This window comes from Hibiscus syriacus, unplaced genomic scaffold, assembly GCF_006381635.1.
Source record: "Hibiscus syriacus cultivar Baekdansim isolate YM2019G1 unplaced genomic scaffold, ASM638163v2 tig00003435_pilon, whole genome shotgun sequence".
NCBI lineage: Eukaryota > Viridiplantae > Streptophyta > Magnoliopsida > Malvales > Malvaceae > Hibiscus > Hibiscus syriacus.
This window is the reverse complement of record NW_024061971.1, coordinates 1,065,292-1,091,259: the sequence shown is the minus strand read 5'-3', so window position 1 is coordinate 1,091,259 and position 25,968 is coordinate 1,065,292. Positions and strand designations below refer to the sequence as shown.

General features: G+C 34.8%; 2 protein-coding genes across 2 annotated transcripts; both read right to left on the bottom strand.

Annotated features, from left to right (window-relative positions):
* Positions 1-7,759: 7,759 nt before the first annotated feature.
* Positions 7,760-10,705, bottom strand: LOC120177130 (ER membrane protein complex subunit 2-like). The gene is made up of 9 exons (XM_039183361.1): positions 10,630-10,705; positions 10,268-10,332; positions 9,762-9,810; positions 9,373-9,467; positions 9,195-9,280; positions 9,019-9,078; positions 8,842-8,923; positions 8,385-8,498; positions 7,760-8,212 (listed from the first exon to the last, which is right to left on the bottom strand). Exons 1-9 carry the CDS (start codon positions 10,703-10,705, stop codon positions 8,069-8,071), a joined length of 771 nt encoding a protein of 256 aa, XP_039039292.1. The 3' UTR covers positions 7,760-8,068.
* A 7,907-nt stretch (positions 10,706-18,612) lies between these two features.
* Positions 18,613-23,630, bottom strand: LOC120177346 (serine/threonine-protein kinase Nek1-like). The gene is made up of 14 exons (XM_039183529.1): positions 23,382-23,630; positions 22,438-22,552; positions 22,210-22,276; positions 21,908-21,973; positions 21,688-21,734; positions 21,526-21,571; positions 21,331-21,411; positions 21,128-21,220; positions 20,953-21,034; positions 20,795-20,844; positions 20,341-20,414; positions 20,210-20,261; positions 19,652-20,098; positions 18,613-19,538 (listed from the first exon to the last, which is right to left on the bottom strand). Exons 2-14 carry the CDS (start codon positions 22,521-22,523, stop codon positions 18,867-18,869), a joined length of 1,863 nt encoding a protein of 620 aa, XP_039039460.1. The 5' UTR covers positions 22,524-22,552; positions 23,382-23,630; the 3' UTR covers positions 18,613-18,866.
* Positions 23,631-25,968: the final 2,338 nt, after the last annotated feature.

Below are 25,968 nucleotides of genomic sequence, written 5' to 3'. Positions count from 1 at the left end.
TTTACGTGTGTATCTTCCATTATTTAACATTATTATTATTAAAACATCTAACGTTTAATTCTCGAGAATTTTTGGATGCATTTTGTTGCATTACCTGTGTATCACCAAAATCATAAGTCTGAAATGCTTCTGATGCTTTAAATGTTTGAGAACCAAATGAACCGCCTTCGAGATTTTAAATATGCAACTGCTTCTACATCAGCTATGTTTCTCTCAGTTTTGGTTTACGGTTATCCTATCTTCATGAGCTGAATGAAATGGATAATATTCGGAAGGCATTCTTCGCATATCAAGTCTTCCTGCTTGTTACTCAAAATTATGATAGTTGAGATTTCCCTCACATTTCCGTTGTTGGTTGATTGGTCGGGTTTTTATATCCATATTTGCTTCTCTGTATACAGATACACTTGAGGATTGTTGCCAAAGTTCAATACTAGTTATTAATGTATTTTATATATGTGTGCAAATGCATCGAAACACATTATTAAAGAATCGTTTTATATAATCTCCACAACAAAGTTTTCATACTTAGAATTTATAAATCGGTTAAAATTTGAGAAAACAGTAAAAATTTAAACAATCGATTAAATATAACAGATTGAAAATAGACACAACCGGTTTCTCTAATTTCGCCTATAAAGTATCGGTAACTTGCAAACATGTATCGACACATAAAGTTTTCAAACATAAAGTTTCCAACAAAGTGTCGATATATTTATTAAAAGTATCGATCCTTAAAACATCAAAACCGATTATTATAAAGTAATAGGTAAAATATACCGGTATAATGAGAGAATAGGTAAACAAATGTGTCGATACATTTATTAAAAGTATCAATCCCAAAAACATCGAAACCGATAATTATAATGTAATACGTAAATTTATAATGTAACCGATAGATATATACCGGTTTTATGAGAAAATAGGTCTACATAATGTATCGACACTCTCTAAATTTGTGTCGATACTTTTTGTCCAGAATGAATGCCCAACGAGATCCACGCATAAAGTGTCGATACATTTAAAATTGTATTGATCCAAAAACATCGAAACTGATAATTATAATGTAATATGTAACTTTACAATATAACCGGTATAAATGTATCGGTTAATTAGAAAATAGGTCAACATGATGTATCGATATTTTTTAAATTATATCGATACTTTTTATCCAGAATGAAAGCCAAACGAGGTGCACACATAAAGTGTCGATACATTTAAAATTGTATCGATTCCAAAAACATCGAAACCCATAATTACAATGTAATAGGTAATTTTACAATGTAAGCGGTATAAATATACCGGTTTTATGAGCGAATAGGTCTACATAATGTATCGACACTTTTTAAATTTGTGTCGATACTTTTTGTCCAGAATGAATGCCCAAACGAGTGCACGGATAAAGTGTCGATACATTTATTAAATTTTTTGATCCCAAAAACATCGAAACTCATAATTATTATGTAATAGGTAATTTTGTAATATAACCGGTATAAATATACCAGTTTAATTAGAAAATAGGTTAATATAATGTAGCGACACTTTTAAATTTGTATCGATATTTGTTTTAAATTACACGTGTTTTTCCTTCATTATTTATAACACCGTCAATATAAACCCCAAATCAAAAAACCCTAAAGGCATAAGAGAACTCTTCCACTCCAACGAATACCAGTGTTCATAACAGTTACGATCAGATCTTCATGTAAATTTATCGATAATGTGGTATTCAAATTAGGTTTTGATTGATTTCCAGATTGGACACTTTTTTTCTTTCATGTGTTCGATAGGTATGTTGTCAAAACCCTAATTTTTGTAGAATGTCAGTCTTTGAAAATAGGTGTTAGGTTTTAAGGTTTGCTGTTTTCGAATGGTTATAGGTTGAAAGTTCAATCTTTGTTCGCCAAGATGATGACCTTCAAATGGAGCCCCATCGTATCAACATTGAAGAAAATTGAAAGCGACCAATAAGTATCAATGTATTCATGTAATTGTTCTTGAAATGGTAATTGGAGGGTCCAAATCTCTACAGTCTGACTGAATGCCAAAGGATAAAGGAAGCTCATAATCATGTTTACTGCATAGCCAATAAAACCCCCTTCCAGGGTCCAAATGGTAAGCTAGGAATTGGTAAGGCAAGCTTTATTTGAGGGTTTAGGGACTGAATCCCTCCAACGTAAAGAGTTCATGATTGAACATTACATATAATAGTTGTATTCAGTTGTTGAAGAATTGTTCTTAATTTTATGTAAGGATAGTTCTAATGATATCCGTTCACGTTTCGGGACCAATTAGTTAGATGCATGCAGTACCCTATATCCTCGAGGCAGAGCACAAGAAATCTGACACCTAAAGATTTACCAAGAGTGGTAGCTTTTGATCTGCATGAAGACCGAACCTAGAATCACTTTGCAATTATGCCTATACTACTAAAGAGAACCTGTTGAATGATAGGATTTGCACACAACTGTAAGCATTTTATCGGAAATCATCATATCTCTGTTCCATAATTTTAGCAGAGTAGTTGGGTTTAAGGTTTAAAATGCTTGCAGTTGTGTGCAAATCCTATAATTCAGCAGGTTCTCTTCAGCACGATAGGCATAATTAAAAAGTTGATTCTAGGTTCGGTCTTCATTCAGAGCAAAAGCTACCGCTCTTGGTAAATCTTTAAGTGCCATATTTCTTGTGACCTGCCTCGAGGATATAGGGTACTGCATGCATCTAACTAATTGGTCTCGAAACGTGAACGTATATCATTACAACTATCCTTATATAAAATTAAGAACAATTCTTCAACAACTGAATACAACTATTATATGTAATGTTCAATCATGCACTCCTTACGTTGGAGGGATTCAATCCTTAAACCCTCAAAAGAAGCTTGCCTTACTAATTCCTAGCTTACCATTTAGACCCTGCAGGTTTTATTGGCTATGCAGTCAACATGATTAACCTAGATAATCCCAGTTACATAACTGATTCTGGTCATTCCATGTTTTATTGCCTTACAAATTTTGTATACGATTCATAATTTTGTATACGATTTATAATTTTGTATGTGAATATAATTATGTATGAGATGAGAAAAGTTAGCAATAGATTGTTGTACATGTTTCTTATACACAGTATGAGTCATGTTGATACTTACGATTATGGAGATCGTTGTCATCATGTGCGGGACTGAATGGTCATTTCATTATGTCTGCAAAAAAATCAGTTAATGTAGGCTGTGTGCTTGTATTCAAATTGAGTTTGACTTGAGGATATGTTAGTTTGTTATGTCCCTCACCGTTGCAGAACCCACATCACCTAATTTTCTTCTCGACCTTGTTCTTTGATACTTTTTTTTTGTTTGCGTTGTTTTCGTTGAGGGTCGCGAACGTTGTTTACTACACTACTCCAGTTGACTGAATCATTCAAACCAAACGAGTTTTCAAATTCTTTTGTTAGTCTTTTCATCTCATATCTTGCGGTTTTGAAAGACGCGTCTGTCTTTGATGCAATGTAGCATAACCTACTTGACGTTGCACGTAGAGCAGCGAACCTTGTCATTTGCATTACTTCTGGAGGCACATTCAAGTCAACAAAACTGGGTGTAGAAGCCTTCACATCCTTAGTCCACCTACTTTGAATCAAAGACCTGGGCAAATATGTGTAATCCAAGTGCTTCAAAATGTGAAGTTGATGGCAACATGGAAGTCCGACGATCTCGAATTTTCTATATAGGAGTAATTTAGGATTTTCGTTCGAGAATCAAAACTAATTTCAAATGTCCTATTTTTTTCTTTGTACTTTGTCAAAATATAATTTTGACATTCATCTGATAAGGACTGAATCTCTTCCTGAATCTGGTACAATATCTCCCGTTGAAGTTCTTTTTGGAACGCACGAAAATATTTGCGCGTATAAATCTCAGCAGCATTTGCTTTCAAGGTCAACCAATTTTGTGATCTAGAAGGGCTTCGTCTAGGAACTTAAGTAATCCGCTTTTAACTCGTTCATACACATTTTACTAATTCCATCTTCAATTGCATGAACAACATCTAAATATGTCTTCTTGTGTTTCAGTGCACTCGCGAGTGAAGCATTCATAGACTCGCACCTTTGTGTTGAGTGAATATTGACAAAGAAATGAGCAGTTAGATATGATTGTGCCCATAAGTGCTGAGTATTTCCCTTCTCAATCACCCATGGATGCTTTTCGACATTGAATTCTGAAACAACTAAACGTCATTGAATATCAAATTCGTCGGTTATCCACAAGGAAGCCATGCATTTTGAGAATGCTGCTGTAAATTTTGGGTCACCCATGTTAGCTTGTGTATTGCGAGAAAGATGCCAAGAACATAATCTGTGCTTAGCATAAGAGATAACATATTTGATAGCCCTCTGCATTGCCCACCTGAAATAGGAGATATATTCATCATGGCTTCTAAAAAATTCTATAGCACCCACTCGAAAGATTGGGACGTCTCAACAACAATTATTGCAGTAGCAAACACAATTGTGTTATGGTGATAATTGACATCGACAATAGGCATAATTAGTCGACCATACAAATTATCTTTGTACGTTGTGTCGAACGCAATTACATCACCGAAGCATGTGTAATCTGATCTTGATGTAGAATCCGACCAAATAAGATTATGCAATGCCCCTGATACGTCTATCGAGTATGTCATAAAAAACCCAGGATCATCATGTTTCTTATAATCAAAGTAAGAAATAAGCGCATTCACATCCTCATCGACGATTTCCTTTGCTTTACCTCTTTGAAGTGCATTGTAGAGGTCTTTATGTGTAAATACAACATTATGATAGCCCCCTGCTTGTTGCGTTAAATAGTTCATTACTTGTGACATGCCAACACCGACCTCTTTCAATGTTGTTGCCTCATCGATATCAACCTTACTTACAGCTCTATTAGAACGCATAAATGGTGTCATAGCAGGTGTGCACAATGCATGATTATGTTTCTGATAAGACTTACTTAAACCCAGTGATCGTTTGTATTTGTTGTTGTAACTACGACTCTAGCCTTGCATCATGTTATTGTGACCGGAATATGAGCACGTTGACGATCAACAATATTGACTTTTGATACTCGAAACCCTTCTTTGGAACAACAAAATTCTTGTGTCTTCACATTCCCTTCCACGTCAAGCCGTGTTGTTCCCCGACGTGCACTAAACCCATGTTCCCGTGTGAATACCTTGTAAAAGTACCAAGCTTGATCACGTGAAGAGAAGAGCTGACCAACCAATCTGTCAAATTCATCAACATTATGTACTTCATGGCATTCCTCGGTTGGCTTAACATTGTTTGCATTAGTATGATCCATGGCAAAAACTTTGTTGTGCAAGTTCATTGGTCCCAACAGGAGTTGATGGAGATGTAAGTAAATGTTCATTGAACAACATGTTTCAGTCGTGCTTTCAATGGGATGTGGTATTGGTAGTGGTAGTTGAAGGGTGGGTATACAACATTAATTTCGCAGGACATATTTAGGTTTGTACAATAATTACAAAATTCAATAACTTTAAAGTAATAGGTAAATATACAAGGTAGGTGGTAAAATTTACAATAGACTTTTTTAATGACAATATTCGTAAACACAAAGATTTGTTTCCAACATTTTGTCCATTATGGTTCTCAAACATAAAGTTTCCAAAACAATGTCGATACATTTATAGTAAGTATCGATCATCAAAACATCGAAGCCAATTGTTATAAAGTAATAGGTAAAATATACCAGTTTAATGAGAGAATAGATAAACATATGTGTCGATACATTTTCTAAAAGTATCGACCCCAAAAACATCGAAACCAATAATTATAATGTAATAGGTAAATTAACAATGTAACCTGTATAATATACCGGTTAATTAGAAAACATGTCAACATAATGTATCGACACTTGTGGAATTTGTGTCGATACTTATTGTCTAGAATGAATACCCAAACGAGTGCACGCATAAAGTGTCGATACATTTATTAAAAGTATCAATCCCAATAACATCGAAACCGATAATTATAATGTAATAGGTAAATTTACAATGTAACCGGTATAAATATATCGGTTTTATGAGAGAATAGGTCAACATAATGTATCGACACTTTTTAAATTTGTGTCGATACATTTTGTCCAGAATGAATGCTAAACGAGGTGCACGCATAAAGTGTCGATACATTTATTAAAAGTATCGATCCCAAAAAATCGAAACCAATAATTACAACGTAATAGGTAAATTTACAATGTACCCGGTAGAAATATACTGGTTTTATGAGAAAATAGGTCTACATAATGTATCAACACTTTTTAAGTTTGTGTCGATACTTTTTTTCCAGAATGAATGCCCAATGAGGTGCACGCATAAAGTGTCGATACATTTAAAATTGTATCGATCCCAAAAACATCGAAACCGATAATTATAATGTAATAGGTAAATTTGCAATGTTACCGGTATAAATATACCGGTTTAGTTAGAAAATAGGTCAATATAAACGTTACCTATTACATTATATAAACGCTACCTAATATGTTATTGTACTTGATAATATTTTCGGTTAAATATCTATTTTATTACATAAGCGTTACCTATTACATTATATAAGCGCTACCTAATATGTTATTGTACTTGATAATATTTCCGGTTAAATGATATAACATAATCGGTCTAAATTTTAAACGATCACTTTTTTAACCAATCGCGCTTTTTTTAGCCATTTTTTAACAGTTTTTGAACCGCCGCACGACAGAACTTCCCTATCTCAAGAATACAATCCAAAACTCCATCAATGGCGCTTACATTATCCTATGAACACACAAGTTTGAAGCGTCCCTGTAAATACTCAACAATTTGGTCTTCTTCCTCAATCCATCTTCTCTATCTTATTTAAGTCTCATAAAGGAATTCCTGCGTCTATTCTGGATGGTTGTAACATGCAAGAATTCCTTTTTTCGATCCCCAAATTTAAGCCAGTTTACTCTAGATCTTTGGTGCCAGTATCTATCTCCACTCTCCCAAAATTTATCAAGTTCAATTTTTTAGAATTTTTTTATTTTTAAACTAAAATCAATTAAAACTTTAAAATTGATTAAAGATAATCAATTTAAACATTCAATCATGTTTCACATGTCGATTGTCGACCATCGTATAAACATTGTAAATTATCATGTTAGTACACTTAAAGTGCCACACTAACACCATAACCTTCATCATCGGTCAAAAAATGAAATTGACACGATTATATAAATTCGAAGATAAAATTAATATAATTAAAAAAATAAAAAAGCAAAATTATTGATTTAAATATATTATGGATGATGATATAAATTCGAAGATAAAATTAATATAATTTAAAAAATAAAAAATAAAATTATTGATTTAAATATATTATGGAGACAAAATGAACCACAAGTATAGAATATTCAGCCCGTCACTCTGATAAATACCCATAATATTTTGACGAAATAACAACAATATTAATGGTTGGGATAGATTTTAAACCATTTCTGTCATTTTTCAAATGGAGAAGTGATATATAACAGTTTTTTTTCCTTTTGTGTGTGTTTACAGACAGTGAATAATTTCATCGCAAATCCCCTTTTCTTTAACAAAGTAAATTTCCCTGCAGCATAATTCGGAGATATAATCTTTCAAAAATCATCCAAATACCTTAGAAAAAAGATGAACATAGTCGTGTCAAATATATTTCCGTGTCCGACACTCATACTTGTGTCCCGAGTGGATGGTAATGTTCCAAAAATGAAATTACGAGAAAGAAAGAAGAATCATCTCATAAGTTTTCTAGTTCTTTTTATGGCAGTATGCTAAATAATACATCAGAACCTCAAACAGATAAGAAGAATGGCAAAACAAAGTGGAAAGCACACATGAATGGCGGCTTGTAACTCAAATTCGTCAGACAGAAATTTCGAATCTTTAAAACATTAAAGTTATTGTCAAACCCCTTTTCTATTCTAGAGTATGGGGCAATAATTCAAGTGTTCAATCGATGTCATCGGTGTTGAGACTACATTTTCGAGACTAATTTTTCAAACTTCTTAATGCACAAGCAAACCGAGTTTATCAGCGGCTCTCTGCTTGTAGTCTTTCTCCAAGGCTGTTACTGCCAAAGACTGGAGCTCTGGACTCTCCTTGTCTTCCTTGTTCCTTCCTTTTGAAGCCTGTGCTATGGCTGAGGTGCACTGAATAAGAGGGGATTAAACTTCATGTTAGAGAGGTAAAATTCTCAGGACATAAGATGAGCACGATACTAATTTTAATATGATTCCGGTTATTATAAGGATAAAAAGCTGATGCATGCATCTAATTAATTGTACTGCACCTTAACTCTTAAACGAAAGATAAGGAGCTTACCAAGCAAATTCCGAAAAGTGCTCGGGTATTCTTACCCCCAGTCAAGTCTATAGTGGATGCATAATATTTCTTGGCAGTCTGAAGGTTTTCTAGTCCACCGAGTGTGTAAAGCACCTGTTAACGAAAGGTATAGTAAATGATCATCGAAAAACCATTCCGAGAACTAAAAGAATTCCAGCTAGAAGTCTTTATGTTAAAACCAATGTCCATTAACATCCATCAAGAAGCTACCCTCTTGGTTAGTCAGCAACCATTGCATTTTAGAATGATGTAACTACAGAAGTGGTTTCTTGTTTTACGGCCTTTTTATTTTTGCAGATGGAACTAGTTCTCAATTGGGTGGTTTAACTAACAAAGGGGAAAAACCGAAAGAAGGGCAACGAGATGTAGAATGTTAAGAGTAAAAAATCCACTGATGAAATTGCATCTTAGATTCGAAATATATTAAGCCACTCACATCAGCATAGGCCAAATGATATAATGGAACCGTAGGCTGAGACAAAATAAGCTCCTCGTAGCAGAATGCCGCTTGCTTGTACCTGATTTATCAACAAAAACCAAAAGGCTTAAGCTACCTGTTATGAATTCACAACATAATAGGAGATAAGATATTGTTCCATAAATTAACACTCACATTTGTAAGGAGACATATATCTCTGCTAGTTCTCTCCAAGCCTCATGATCCGCCATAAATCTAGCAAAAGAAAAATGGAAATAGAGAAACAATTGCTCTTCAGCAGATTATCGAATTAGGAAACATGACCAATAAAGGGCAGACAGAAAGATCTATGACTGTAAAGAGATTCTCACATTTCCAGATATTTATTAAGCAATTCAATAGCCTCTGAAATATTTCCTTGAGCTTTTGCCATGGCTATCCTCCTCTTATGTATTACCTGCATGAGAATATTTTTATTATTATTAATCCTTTTTTCACAACATTTCTTGATAAAAAAGAGCATCATTTAAGAATGGCTACAGGATTTACTTGATCAAGCGGATTGTCCTCTAAAAGACTGGAGGAAGCCTTTTCTGCCTCAGCCCACAATCCCTTTGCTTCAAGCAACATGCCATTTAGCCGACCTGTAGACCGCGACAAAACAAAACCACAAGGTCATAATTTGATAAGAGCAAAGGAAAACAGACATCATCAACACATCCTTCCCAGTCCAAAAGAATGAAACTAATTTATGAACAAATTAGTCCATCCCAATTCATATTTCATGCCGTAAAGCTATTGTGCAGGTAGAACATTGCACAAGGTGTTCAGAAGAAGCATAATTTAAGGAGCGTCAACTATCAAAGCGTAGGCCAGAAATGTATGATTCATGCATAAATCAACAGCAAGATATATATTCAGTTGTCTTATATGCTTACCAACCCTTTTGCCCTCTGGAAATTTCTTCTGCAAAACCTTTATGCAATCCTGCAGTATTAAATTGAAAGGATGCATGTCAGGCAACTTCATAAACCTACAATCAATCAGTAACTAGAGCAACGAAGCTATATCGCATTTCAGTTCAAGAAACAGTTCAACAAACAATGCAAGAAACCAACATATAAGAATAAGAATCAATGTCAACAAAGCCAGAACCAAAAGTATCGAACAAGAGTTACATCATATTGAACATGGAACAGGGTAAAACCAAATATTCTAACTAATGCCTCAACATAGCAGGAGAAAACGGAGTAAACAAGAACGCTTGATAACTAATAGCAAAGAGAAACCATAACAACATGACAGTGGTCAACCCCATGGACAATCACAAACTAAACAGGTAAAAGAAAAGAATAGTTTGTACATAAATGAAAGTTTCAGAATAAAAAGACCAAAATCCAAAAACCAACCCGAAACGGAAAATTTTCAAAGACAAGGACTGTACCTTTGCAACATCTAGACATTGGCAATCCATAGCGGCAATAGCTACCTGCTCATAAAGAGTCCATTCTGCATACAAAACCGCAAAGCTTCAAGCTTTAAATTCAGGCACATGAATAACAGAGCATCAATTTATAAAGCTTCAATTTGTGAAATTCAAACAAAACTCAAGTTATCAAATAATAAGGAGCAAGAGCTCTAAAACAAAAAACAAATCTAATTATACAAAAAAAAACTCAGAATTCAAATCAAACACTTCGGAATAATCGAATTCAAGCAAAACCCAATTTCAGAAATCAACCAAAGCTAGGAGAAACAAAGACAAAGATATGTTTTTTGGGGTCATTTAAGATCAATAAGCCATACTTGAAGACTTTCTCTGAACGCCTAACTTTAAGCTTCCTGACAAGGCAAAGATACTCCCAAGCACCTCCTCCTCCATTGTCTACCTGGTTTTCAAGCCTGTTCAATTGGGTCTCCTCTGTTATGTTCACCATCCTTCTTTCTTTCAAGCTATGTTTTTGGTTTCTCCCCTACTCTGACTAGTGGCCGGTGTTTTGGATCTCTACAATGGGTCAATTCATTGAGTTTCTGCATTTTTGGAGCACTATTCTTTTTGGGTAAAATACGCAAATGGTGTCACAATTATAAAATATTTTATTGAGATTATAGATTATTAAAAGTTAAAAAAAATCATTTAATTATAAGACACTATTAAAAGTAAAAAATCATTTAATTATAAGACGCTATTTTGTTGAATCCCCAAATATTAAAAGTTATAAAATGATTTATCGATTATTCATATGATGTATCGAATATAATTGATTACTATAATGCTTTTTTTAATGTAGCGAAAACAACAGTAGCTGAAACAAGCTAATTCAAAGCAGCTAAGGATTTTGTGAGATCCTCTTGGACTAGACCGACGATCTTATCATGGGGAACGTAGAAAGTGTGAATTCCGAAATGGAGAGATTAAGCAAATTTAGCCATTCCATCCGCAATCTTGTTACAATCACGAGGGATATAGCCAAACTCCGATCTCTTCTAGTAAGATCGATAATGTGCGGTACCATGGGCGACATTTCACTCGGTTCCTTACCCCAGCCAATAGCCGAAAGAGCCTCTCTACTATCCGATTCAATAATGACAGCGTTAAGCTTCAAGTCCCAAGCCAACTTCAATCCCTCATAGATACCCTAAAGTTCTGATTCAAACATCGAGCAAATGCCAATGGATTTGGAAAAGCCAACAATCCATTGACCAGAGGAGTCCCTAATCGCGCCTCCACACGTAGCTAATCCCAAAGTAGGTCTCCTTGCTCCATCCGTATTAAGTTTAAACCACCCCATCGAAGGAGGGGTTCAGTGCATTGATCGGCTTACAATGCTGACCAAAGGAGATTGGGTTAAGCTGCCATAGATGAAACCATGAAGCATGCACAGACTTTGTCGAAAAACGTTTCCACTTGCAACAAACTCAATATCAAAGACTACCTTATTTTGCCTAATCCAAAGGTTCCAAATTATTAAACCGAAGAGGATGTCCCAGTCCACAGTGTTTGGTAAATGGCCAGGTCTGCGCAGGTTACTATCAATCCAACTCACCAAATCAAGTTGAAAAAATTCAGCAGCATGATTAGGATTGATTACTGCATTCCAAGTCTCCTTAGCCATAATACAATCTCGAAGAATATGTAAGGATGACTCCACTGCAGCGCCACAGATCACGCAGCCTGCTTCCGAGGCCATATGCCTCCTAACTCGTTCTTCATTCGATAAAAGTCTACCCCGACAAATGATCCATAGCAAGATTTTGACCCTGGGAAGGCCTCTATAATGCGAGATTAAGCTCCACATATTAGAATTCAACTCCATGTTCACATTCGCTATTTTGTTGTAATGAAAATACGCCGATTATCCCATTTTCAACTAGGTACCAAAATTCAGGAGTGGTTTGACAGCGGCCAAACTGAGATGAACAGAACGAGGCAAAAAATCCCCCATGACATTCCACTTGCATTTCCCATTTGGCTCAACCAAAGAATTTACTTTTATAGCTTGGGGAACATTAAAGTTTCAATCTGTGCAGATGCCACGTAAAGAATTCACTGAAATTATTATTGATTGCATATTTTTTAAAGATAAACATGTAATATTTTAGATTAAGATCCGTCATACTATAACATTTTACTGTAACTAAAATCATTAGTTATTACAATTTTTTAAAGGTAAATTACGCTATTATCCACTGAATTATACTCTCTTTCCTATTTTACTAACTATACTTTCAATTTTCTAATTTACTCACTGAACTTTCAAGTTGCTCCTGTTAAGATCACTCTAAAATATTTTGTTATTATTTCTGTATGATATGACATTTTTTATTTAATATAAAATAATTAAAAATATAAAATAAAAATAGAAAGTGGTCGGACGCAAATGTCAAACACTGTCGACCGTCGTAGATAATCGTTCGGTCCCAAATTTTATGGGTCTTGTTTGTCTCGACACCCTAATTCTGAATCCACCCTCCATTTTACCGGAAATTCTCTGAAGTCCACGGATGAAGGTCGAAAGTGAGGAAGCCAAAACGTCTCAGTCAAGATTCATGGATTTTGAAACATTTTCTGGTGAAACAACCACCAAATTCGTACTCAAAGGGTCAAGACGAACAAGACCCATAAAATTTGGGACCAAACGACCACCATCTACGGCGACCGACGGTGGCATTAGACTACCTTCTATTTTTATTTTATATTTTCAATTATTTTATATTAAATAATAAAAATATGTTACATCATTCAAAAATAATAATAAAATAATTAAAAGTGATCAAAACAGGAGCAATTCGAAAACTCAGTGAGTAAATTAGAAAAACAGAAAGTACAATGAGTAAAATATGAGAAAGAATATAGTTCAGTGAGAAATGGTGTATTTTACTCATTTTTTCAAATTAATCAAAATAACATTTTAGGTTATGTTAAGTAGCCGCACATCACCGTTACACGAAAAAGATGTTATATATCTAGACCCATCACCCTTAATTTGTCTAACTGTTTCATATTTCTTGCTTAAAGAAATTATGCATTTGTTCTTGTCGAGACGTTTTTCTGTCCTGGCGACTGAGAGTGCAAATAGTACACCCCTAGACGGTGTAACTAGTCTCGAAAAAGTAAGTGTTTATCCTCCATAAATCAAATAAAACACTAAATTATAGAGTCACCACCAATCTTTAATATGGTGAGACTGGTAACCAAAATGTCATATTATTTTAATAAAAATTCCTAAGAATAATATTAAAATAATACATGGCGGGTATGCTTACCAGAAACATGAGTTCGAGAGTCAGTTACGTATGGAAAAGAATTAGCATTCCCACAACTCTCAGAATTGGTATCGATATTTATTAATTTAAGAGAAAATAATTTCAGTGATCGAAAATGCCTTATAATATACGATTTTAACCAACTTTTTTTGGATTTGCGAAAATAATCAACAAATTTGCAACGCGAACACCAGTTTCGCAACACAGTTTTCAAATTCGCAACGCGATTCTCCAAAATCACAACGCGAATTTCGTTTTCGCAACGCTAATTACCGATATAGGTAAACACAACTATTCGCAACTCAATTCACGAATTTCGTAACTAAATTACCGATATAGGTAAACTTGGTAGAAAAAATCCGGTAAAAATCCCGATTTTTTGAAAACTGAGTTGTGTTTAGGTATATCGGTAATTAAAGTTGCGAAAACGAAATTCGCATTGCGAATTTGAAAAATCGTGTTGAATTTGGAGAATCGCGTTGCGAATAGTTGTCTTTACCTATATCGGTGATTAGCGTTGCAAAAATGAAATTCGCGTTGCGATTTTGAAAACTGAGTTGCGTGTTTACCTATATCGGTAATTAGCGTTGTGATTTTGGATAATCGCGTTGCGAAACTGGAGTTTTGCGTTGCGAAACTGGAGTTTTGCGTTGCGAATTTGTTGGTTATTTTCGCAAATCCAAAAAAAGTTGGTTAAAATCGTATATTATAAGGCATTTTCGGTCACTGAAGTTATTTTCTCTTAATTTAAATGTCTTTGCAATAAATAATAGATTTGTTTATACTAATTTATAAAGGATCTAAATAAATTATTAATTAATGATATTGATAATTAAAATACTAAATATACATAAAATATAAATTAAGTTATAAAATATGTAAATTACTAATTATGATATAAAATATAAATACTAATAATATGATTAATATTATAATAATTAATGGTTTAAAATATAACACATTAATATTAATTAATATAATTCAAAATAATATTAAATTACTATACTAATACTGTAATTTATCCTAAATTGTTATATAGGTCGAAATGTAAATTATAAAATATATTAAGGGCTAAATATGGTATTTATCCTAAAATATGTATATATGCAGTAATGACCAAAACGTAAATAAATAAAATTAAAGGACAAAATTAAAATACATAAAACATGTTTTTAATGATTAAATTGCAAAGTTACAAAATTACAAGGTCCACAGAAACCATTTATCCATACCCGTATTTACGCTCAGGTCTCTCCCTGAAACGACACCGTTTGGGGAGGAGTATAAATAAGCCTTAATTAGGCCTAATGAGGTCTCATACCTCATTCTCCCATTCTGCTTCTCACTAATCACTCTCTCTTTTCCCCTAAACATGAATCTAACATCATTTTTCCATAAAACAACCTAAATCACAGTAGATCTAAGGAAATATACCTTCGAAGTTCGACTTCTCAAGCCGCACGTGGAGGCGCGTGAATGCTCTGGTGGTGGTAAGACTTCCTTCACTCTCTTCTCTCAATATTTAACTGGATTTTGTTGTATATTGGGCTGCTGCTTTTGCTTGGTTGCTTGCTCTTGGTTGTTTGCTCTTCGTAGGTTCGAACCTATTTATAGGGCTCTTCGATGCACCCCTTTATCCGGTTAAAAGACCATACCCCAGTTAGGGGTGGGAATAGGCCATGTCAAATCAGACTTTAAAAGGTCTGAACTTAACCTACGATGAATTTTTTAAATTTGAGCTTGGCCTATAGACTATCAAAAGCTTTTATTTTAGCTTGGCGGCCTTTTTAAAACCCTCGCCTGGTCTGATAAAAGCCTGTGTATTGCCGACTAGTGTATATTTTATTCAGTTTGTGTATTGCTTTTAACCAGCTGCAGCCACAGGTGAGAGGGGGAGACAGACAGCTCTGTAATCTATGTAAGTGTAATGAAGCTGGCAGATGAAGGAAGAAAGTGCACTCTTTTCTTAATATTATAATCAGCAAAATTTTCTCAAACTTGCAACGTTCAGTTGACAAAAGCACTCAGCCTCCCATGCACCGCAAGGCCCCATGCCATTTTTCCAGATTATTCAATTCCTTAATAAACTCTCTCTTGTATCCTCAATTCTTTTTATTTTGCTAGTAATTAATTATCAAGTTGCATGTTGATTCCATGATTATGGCCAGCATTTATCAAACTCATTTCTGGATTGCCGACTAGTTTCAAAAAAATATTAATTATAGGAATGGAAGTTATGGAGCAGTAGTGTGTAATCAAAGTCTGCTAGTTTCAAAAAAAATATTAATTATACCGTGTGTTCTCAATGCAATGACACATATATATTGGAACCCAAAAAAATATATATATATATATATATATATATATAGGCCGGCCTATCAGATTTATAAGGCTTTTTAAGCATGATTTATTTAATTTAATAGACTTTTAAAAAAGCCCGAGCCTAACCTTTTTATTAAATAGGTCAGTACAGGCCAGACTTTATGTAGGCCATGTCGTAGGCCCTTGTAGGCCAGCTTGGCCTATTCCCACCCCTAACCCCGGTGAGTCACCGAAACTACGGTGGCGACTCACCATAATGGTGGCGACTCACCCTAATGGTGGTGAGTTGTGCGGTGGAGAGACTGGGTGCATTAAATGCACCTAGATTGCTTCGATCGTGAGAGGATATGGCATCACCGTGGCATGCACTAGTTGGAGCATTCGTCGGCGGGGCATCATCATCCCTACGATGACGCCGGAATAGCCCTAGGGTTACAATGAGTACCATAGGGTTTGGCTGGTTGCACTGATGACCGTTGGATTAGCGTCTGGATCGGACGACTGTGGAGGCTTGCGGCACTGGAACCTTGCGATGAAACCCTAACAGCACTTGGGTTTGCTTCTAGCGTGGGTTTGCTTCTAGCGTGGGCTTACTGGGCTGTTTGGTTCAAGTTTGGGCCTGGACCGAGCCTGTTGGGGCTACTTGGGTTGAATCTGGTTGTATAATGGGTTTAAGGTTGTAATCAGACTTCACATTTGGGCCTGTAAGGTTGTAATAATTAATTATAATAATATAATATAATATAATTATAATAATATTTATTATATTTATAATAATAATATCTATAAATACAATAATAATATATATAAACGTCACTCGGACGAAAACCATTGTCGACAGTGCTGATACAGGATCGCGATACCGCTATTTTTCTGTTAACTGTCACATTACCTCAAGCATGGATTGCTCTAAAATATTGAACAGGAAAGTCCATAATAATAGAAACCAAGTCGACTTACTGCAGCTCCCACAAAATTTTAGAACCTCAGAAACAAAGTTACTGAATGCAGATTCTTGAACTACCAAACTACTCTATCTATTTTCTGGAAAGCATGTTTAATATCGGAGTAATTATCAAAGGAGATGATGCTGAAAAAACAAAAGTTGTACCGTCTGAACATGCAGATGATAGCTTTGAAGATGCAGATGATTGTACTCAATTAGATGAAATATATGGAAAAGATCTTCCACTAGAGAAAAACAATCCTGTTAAGGTCAGTTGTTTAGGTTTTGGTGCTAATGATCTGCTGCACAACTTATGTTACTCGGATTAGTATGTCGGTGTTGGATTCGAATATGTGAGCATGGCAGGCATGTTCAATGCTGTGAAGTTTTTACCATGTATTTGGAGGGTCTTTGGATAGTCATATACTCATACCCATATCCGGATTGTGTCGGATATGGAAACTTCGAGAAAAATGGAGAGTCGGAGCATATAGATGTATATTCACTTAGCATCAATCTTTTGATCCTAGATTCAAAGAATTTAAGATAGCGTTCAGGTCATAACTGCAGCAGATATCAGTGCTGGAAATTATACTACTGAGGACATCATCCTTCCTATGCCTGGGTAAGGGAATATCAAAGGAGTCTAGCAGATTATACATTGCTCGTACCATTTCCATAATGAACTGTTATTCGTTTCTTTCCTGACGATGTTACGATGTTTCCATGGCAGTTCTCGAATAATTTATCCAACAAACGAGGATGTCGATGTTTATCACGATATGGTAAAGAAGGTTTGCTATCTCTATATTAAATACATACAAGGATGGCATCAGCTTGATAGAGAGTCCATAATATCAAGTACATACTCGTAATTGAAACCATCTCTATATTTTCCCGAGCATCTTCTTCCCGTAGCCGTCTCCGTTTTCATCGTTTTCTTTACTTGCAGGGAACGGAACCTATAGGCGTGTTGTTCAGAAGCCGATAGACTTTCATTGGTACGGTCTGTGTTTCTTATCATTCAAGTGTTATTCTTTTAGGTGACCAGGCAACATTGCAGATTAACGTCGTCTATATATTGTTTCAGGGAATTGCTGCCATATACAGATGGAAATATAGCATCGTCAGAGACACATTTAGACAAAATTGCCAAAACTAAACCTGTGAATCTGACCAATGGACCGAAGGCGAAGAGCCATTCAATCATCCGGAATAATGAGAGGGCTTCAATGCGGTTGAGGCTTCTATTGACGCCGAGCTTCTGCAAGTTCATTCTCCACCTGGATCGAATTCTCAGGAACCACAGAAAGCTCTCAAATCGGCCTTCACACTTCCTGCTTCTTGCTATGCCACAATGGCCATACGAGAGCTTCTCAAGACATTGACTTTGGAATGCACTTTGCCTAAATGTTTCCTTCGTCCCTCAATTCCGAGCCATAGGATTCAGAATTTATTTCCAAACCCATCTCAAATCTTTCCTCAATGCAAAACATCGTCTTATTTTCTTCTCGGCTGCATTTGCAGGTTGCATTCCACAAGACCCTTAACTAATAAACATGTTACCGCTCGTATAGTGTATGAGAGTACGATCAACCTGCCATGTATAATAAATCGGGATCGAGAAAACAAGGTTTATTCCCATACTGGTTTACATACATGTCCCTGATTACTAGTTTTATATGAACACATGCAGTATCAGTCTAAGGAATATAAACAAATAATAATAATAGAAAGACGATAAGTTCGTGCTTAATTCATTTGAACCCCATCATCCATTTCGAAGAAAATTATGAAACTTGATGCACAAGTAGGAACTGTGAAGGTGCAGGGAGATCAACTAGAACCTAGAACTAACAATTGGCATTTGTTTGAAAACCCAAAATGCCTTGCTACTAAGTTGCTATCAACTTTAATCGTCGCCTAGAATCGGATAAGCTGAACTCTAAAAGATTGGTACAGGTTACACAGCTAGGGATATGATACAAACAACAGTGCTTCATTGGCATTAATCCTCAGTCTTGGTAGTGTTCTCTTTAAAGCTCTTAGTCAACCAAATGGCAGTTTCCCTAGGGGAGACCTTTCCAGGTCCAAAGGGCTTTAGTAGCACACCGAGCTCATCATACCTCTCTTGCTGCAACAACCTCGCACTAAATTCGAGCATTCCTTCTAATGCTTCTGCACGTTGCTGGAATGATGAGGGGTCAAACCTTCGTCTCCGTGTGTCTGATGAAGTGTGGCTAGATGCCCCAGCAGTTGCGTTTTGATCAGAGGAAACACTTGCATCGCCTCCATCTGCATGAAACATGCTGCGTTGAATTCCCTGCCATGCATCAGCCAAATTCGGCTTGCTAGACAAGTGATCACATATTTGAACTGTACATTTGTCTTTCATGATTGAACGGTCGACAAATTGTGGTGACCTAGAGAAGCCCTGTTCAGATTTTGGAGAAGTTTTGTTGAAGGGGAAGAATGCATCTTCATATGAGGCTAACGGGAATTCAGCTATCATATCAATTCGAGGAGCATTGACCGAAACATCTGGTGAATGTATGTGGTGAAGAATACCAGCATTAGATCTACAAGGAGATTCTTGAACCGAAGTTCTTGTCGGCAGCGGCAAGGAAGCTCGTCGAGTTGAGGGGAGAGGTTTTTTAACCGGATTGCGCGAAACATGAAACTGTAAACACAATGCAACTAAAGGTAAAAACCCAGATTTCGAAACAAGAAAAATGTTATAACTAACAATTTCTATAAATGTGTTTCGCGAGACGGGAACTCCATAGAATTTACCGAGTCACGGTTTCTCAAAGGCTCTGTCTTTCTCTTGGGAGTTGCAGAAGCTTTTGCCGAAGAACGTTTCGGAGCCTTGGTCACACTTGAAAGTTTTGAAGTAATCGGCTTGCAGATAACAGTTCCTTCTTGACTGCTATCAATAGACAAATCTTCTAACCTTCTGTTCAGAAAACCAGGAGCATTGTGATGTATTCCTTTGGTAGAGAAAACAGAATCTTGCTCAGCTCCAGATATGCTTGGATTTAAAGTCCTATCGTTACCGAAGGATCGACGCCTCTCCCTGAAAATGGAGGAGCGGGTATCTATGGGATCCGAAAATCTAGTTTTCTTTATATTGGTTTCAAGCCAAAGCACAGGTAAAGTATTACTTCTAGGATTATTAATTTTATGATGAACTTTAACAACATAAGACTGAAGGTGTGGATGCCTGAGTAGTTCCTCAGCCTGTCAAAATCGATAGATACTTCAGATGAGAAAGATCATAAAAAACATTCCTAAACCATTTACAAATTGGATTGCTATTATAAGACAGAATAGAGGAGAGCTAATACATACACTCGGCCTAAGTTCGGGATTTTTACGCAACATGCTTTTGACGAGGCCACGGCTGAAAAGAAAATCAATGCTATAATCAGAACTAAACAGTTCATCAGTTGAAAATCGACAAGTTCGTAAATGAGGCTTACAAGGCGCTGGAATATTTTGTAGGAAGTGGAGCAACTATAGATCTGTTGATCTTGTTTATCAGCGCTTGCATATCCTGCTCATGAGATTAAAGATTACGCGAAAGCTCGAAGCCGAAAACAAAACATGAAACGAGAATGATTTGCTAAACATTATACAGATTTTCCAAATGCAGAAATGCCTCTGAATGTCAAAGCATCAATTATTTCCAACAAAGTACACACATTAGAGGGATGCCACTGCATTTTCATATTCACCAACACAAATGAGTTACAGTTACGTCACTTACGAATTGAATATATCATCGGAATAGCACTAGAAATATTAACGAGATCTAAACAGACAGCAGCTCGGTACATTACAATCGATACGCTTGCTTACGAAACAGATTGTCTAATAAGATGTATATGCAACAAGCTGCAACCAGTTACAGAAGAAAAGGGTAAAGGAACTCACAAATGCTTTAAATGCAGGCTTGAGAGAAGTCATTTCATATATGCAGCACCCTGGAAAACGTATCTTCAAGTCATATAAACACATACAGAGAAATTATTGAAATCTTATCGAGACGGACTGATAAAAACAAGCATTTTCCGCTACGTGTGTGTGCCTACCTAATGACCAGATATCAGACTTAGAACCATAAGGTATGTCAGCCAGAAGCTCAGGGCACATATAACTTGGAGTTCCGACGACCTGAAAAAAAGCGTATAAAGTATTCTCCCTAATTACAATCAATAAAATCAATTGATGATGCATTGAATTCTTGAAGTTTAGTACGGTACTTACAGAAGATGCAAGATCATCTGAAGTCAAAATTTTAGCAAGTCCGAAATCGCCAAGACGTATGTCTTGCTCTTTTGTCAAAAATATGTTTGAACACTGAAAAGAAAAATGAAATAAGACATTGTTAATGAAAGCTACTTCAGGCACTTTAGAAGGAGATAACACCGTCAGCAAGAGCATAACAGCCATAACAGCATGTCGCTAACCTTGACGTCACGATGAAGAATGTGATTCAAGTGCAGATACTCGAGAGCCATCAGGAGCTGAACAAGCCACTTGCACAGTTTCTGAACATGCTCGGAAGATCGGAGTTATGGTTCTTTGATGAACAGAGTTCAAAACAAGGGGATGGGAATGGAGTAAAAAAAGAACTGAAGTTAAAAGCATGGGAATGAACAAACCGCTTCGGTGAAAAGCATGCCGTTCGCTTTCTTTATGGCTTCAGCCCTGTTTTATACGGAAAATCTTATTATGATTCGCCAAATTCGTGCGAGGTTCTTCAAGTTACATATATAAATGCACTATCTCACAGATATCAGTATCAGCAGAGAAATGAAACTTACATGTCTCCGCCTTCACAATAACCTATAATGATGCATACATAGCAACCCTGGTAACAAGGACATATGTGAACCCATGTTAAGCTGTTGATCACCGGGAATGTTTCAATAAGAATGCATGACAACTATGACATAATGGCGATGTATCCGGAAATAGTGTAAAATGGACGAGAATTGAGGCCTATCAAGCACATTAGCTATTAAAGGGAAATAGGAAGCATACCTTTTCCACCCAGGAATCTTTGTATTCCACAATAAATGGATTTCGGAATTTAGAAATGAGCTCCATCTACACGAACAACTTGAACGGTTAGTCCATAGATCGAATTAAACCAAGTTCATAACAATAAAACTAACTGGTCCAAGTTATGTCCAGCCAAACTTCAACATTGTTCCATGTCAAAAAAAAGCTAACATGTTAATTGAATATAAAGCAATCGGAATCAGTCTCTTCTTTTCTAGCAAATGTTTGACTTGATGAAATACAAAAGGAATAGCAAAGATGTATGAAAAAACCATATGGACCTCCTGATGAGCAGATCTTCGTGACCTATCAGTCTGGCGGGTGAGACGTATCTTTTTCAGCACATACCTTATTAGCATTCCCAAAGATGAAAGTGTAAATCAATTGCCAAAAGATGACTTAAAAATAACCATGTCTAGTTGTTCTTCTACTCAGATTTCACATGTAACAAAGTTAAATATAAATAGAGGACGGACTTGGCCAGTATAAGTCCGCCCTAGCAGTCTTACTTCTTCTTTTCATGCTTATGCCTCACTAGAAGAGCTGAACCGAAAGCTCCCTTCCCAATTTGCTCTAATACTTCATATTGCTCCATGTTAAAGAAAAAGTACTTGACTTCGTTTACTGTATTGCACGAAAGAAAATCGAGTCAGGGCATTTGATGTTCATGAATCCTTCACAAAAGCTAGAGATGCAGTGGAATATACAGTAATTTCCAGCAAAAGGAATATGTACTATTTGTCCAGATGTTAAGATTAAGAACAAAGAGTTTCAGTAGGTTATAAGAAAAGAAAAACATCATTGAAAGAATCAAACTTCACTGTACTACAATTCATGATTGAACAAAAATGGAAATCAAAATTGAGCACATGATACACACTGAAAAGCTTGAGTTGCCCTTTGCATACAGGTCTAAAGAGGGCTAATCTAAACAATGGTTCCAAAATTCTTCAAACAACAATGTTAAAAAGCTTCAAATACATCAATTTCATGTCAGAATGTAGCAAAAAAAGATTTCTTTTGTATACTATCAAGCTAAATTGTTAAGTTTAGCCCAAACCCTGAATTTATAACTCAGCATAGAAGCCATTTTTCACTTGTATTAAGCTTAATTGACAGTGAAAAAAGTAGAAAAGAAAGTATCTGAGTGAAGCAGATGTGATAATTTAAGTACCACAAAAGCTTCACATAGAATAGGAATGAAGAAAATAAAAACAATAACAAATACAGAGAAAATGCACATTAAGAGTAATCTTCCTCTAAAAAGCACCCAGAAAAAAATTTAAATCAATAGCAATTCATCATCAAGAAAGCAAAGAGCTTTGAAAAGAAAAAAAATGCAGCCTTTTATGAAGAAATGAAAAAGGAAACCCCCCCCCCAAATGAACAGTAAAGGGAGAAGAAGAAAATGAAATCTACAGATTCAGAGACAAAAGAGGGCTGTTTCATGTACCTGAGTGTAACAGTGATAAAGGGTATATAAGATATTGATCCAAAGAGATCACAGAGAGAAGAACAATGTGGACTTAGACATTTGAGCTGAGGCTGAACAAAGACTGTTTAAGGTACAAAGAAAGAGGAGCACGAGAAGAACAAGAACAAGGAGAAGAAAGAAAAAGCAAATGAAGCTGCTGCCAGTTGCAGGTGTGTTGCCATTGGATTGTTTTTAGTTTCAAGGAAGAAAATGACAAACTTTGTAAGAGAGAGAGAGAGCTCAAAATAGATTGGACCACAATATAATGAATAATTTATCAAGAATCTGAAATTTTTTTATGAGAAAAAAAAATGAAAAGAAGTGGTGTACTGGTGTTGGATACTAGGACTAGTTTAAGAGAGATTTCAGTTCCTGGTGGACAAAGCTTTAGATAAGCACTATATATAAATTAGCTACACAAACCAACAAAAGTGGAAACAAAGTTTATGATTAAGACTGTTTTGGCAACGGTTCTAATTTAATTTATTGATTGATTAATTTGAATTATATTGTAGATGTTTATTATAAGGTTAACTCTTTTACTCTAATTTTTTCTATTCATAATATTGACATTCAAACCTCTAATTTATTTGAATAATCTAATGACTTATTTCATTAGACCAATTAATTGTTAATAATATAAAAGAAGTTATACATCCAAATCACTGCACACCAATTTCTTTTATAATTGATAAAATGCATACTCAAACTTTCAAATATTGATTTATTTGAATTTTTTCCTCTATCTTTTATTATTAATTAAACTTTATCCTCATGATATCCTAACTCCGTCTCTAATTATTTAGTAACTTTTTTAGAGTGAAGAAACATTTAAATTATATATTTGAACGAGTTTGAATTTATATTTTTATATTATAATAACAGATAAAGTAATCAATTCTAAAAATTATTTGAATCTATAATATTTAAATCGATGAAATTTAATCAGTAAATATATACATTAAATAAATTAAAGTGAATGGTGAGGGAAAGTAAAAAAAGGATGGGTCAAGTTTGCCCCACTGATATCCAACTTAAGTTCTCTCACATATGTGTGTGTCCATAGATACTTATTGGCTATTTATGGCATTATAGAAACAATAAAACGTGTACCCATAAAGATTGTTTCTTTCATAAAAGCTTGTAATAATTTCATTATATTTTAATTGGATAAAATTTAAATTGCGTTGTAGAGGTGAGTTTACTTGCAGTTCTTGGTGTGTTTGGTAAATTTCATTATTATGTCATTCAACTAATCGGAATTAACGAATTAATAAAATAGTGATTAAAATAAGGTATATCATTAATGTAAGTAGTCAAATCATATTTTTTGCAAATTGATGATTAAAATAGAGTTAATTACATCATATGTCCCCAAATTATAACATTCATTTAAAATTGGTTCTTAAACTTTTAAACAATCTAAGTTCATCCCTAAACTATGATTCTCTTTCTAAATTAGTCACCAAACCTTTAAATACTCGAATTTCATCTCCAAATTCATCTAAATATGTAATTAGTTTCAACCACAACTTAACCTAAAATTTTGTTTTTTCAAATATATAATCATATAACTTGGCCTAATGATTTTATTAACAATGGATGTGCAAAAAGTTTCAAGACCAATTTAGAATGAAGGTCATAGTTTGGGGATAAAATTGAAATGTTCAAAAATTTGAGGACTAATTTAGAATGAGTCATAGTTTAGGGATGAAATTGGAACATGTAAAAGCTTAAGGACCAATTTAAAATGAGGGTCATACATTAAGACACTAAAAAGAAGAAGTTGAAGTCACTTGGTTAAAAAAAACATTTTGAAAAGTGAGCTTTGAGTGTGCATCTTAAATGTGAATTGGAACATCTTAAATTGTAGAGGGGAAAAAGGGTGAACCGACCAACTTATTTAATGGGCAAGTTCTGTATTTTACGCCTGAAGTGTGATAAAGAGCTTTGCTTTTACGTGAGAAGAGTTGGTGAGTGAGTGACTGAGTGAGGGTAATTCTCAACTACTTCGAAAAAAAATACATCAAGTTATGAGTTTTGTTAATTCTTTAATAATATGATACTAAATTAAAACTTAAACAGAACGTTATGAATGATTTTAAAAGAAAATAAAATTTGAATATCAAAACGAAATAAAAATAATAGTTTAAGTACTAAATATATAGTTTATCCTAAAGTAAATGTTTCCCCTCGAAAACATCCGATAAATTAGAAAGAGATTATTAATTAATGTTGTGAGAGTTTTGTATTCTAAGTTTGTTCTTAATTAATTAATGTTGTTTAATCTTGTGTGGTTGTATGAAATTAATTGAAGGTATTCATGTATCAAATGAATTTTTGGAAGTTGATTTTGTATCAAATCTTTTCGACGATTAATGTAATATTCTATATTTGAATTTGATCGTCTCGATCGGAGTTACACACTATTTTGATTTTAAATATAGAAATTTAAGTAGTATTGATACTATAAGAATAATATCGCTATTATTCATAAAATATTTATACTCATAATTAAATAATGATAAATTATAAATTATGAAAATTAGGTCAATTTGAACTTGAA

Excerpts from the sequence above, each read along its gene's own strand:
- LOC120177130 (XM_039183361.1), bottom strand. The coding sequence starts at position 10,705 with ATGGAGGAGGAGGTGCTTGGGAGTATCTTTGCCTTGTCAGGAAGCTTA. Across the intron at positions 9,811-10,267 it reads AATGTCTAGATGTTGCAAAG|GATTGCATAAAGGTTTTGCA; the intron begins GTACAGTCCTTG and ends TTAATACTGCAG. Across the intron at positions 8,499-8,841 it reads ATCATTTGGCCTATGCTGAT|GTGCTTTACACACTCGGTGG; the intron begins GTGAGTGGCTTA and ends TTTCGTTAACAG.
- LOC120177346 (XM_039183529.1), bottom strand. The coding sequence starts at position 22,523 with ATGGAGCAATATGAAGTATTAGAGCAAATTGGGAAGGGAGCTTTCGGT. Across the intron at positions 21,572-21,687 it reads TATTGTGAAGGCGGAGACAT|GGCTGAAGCCATAAAGAAAG; the intron begins GTAAGTTTCATT and ends CGTATAAAACAG. Across the intron at positions 19,539-19,651 it reads CTTTGAGAAACCGTGACTCG|TTTCATGTTTCGCGCAATCC; the intron begins GTAAATTCTATG and ends TTGTGTTTACAG.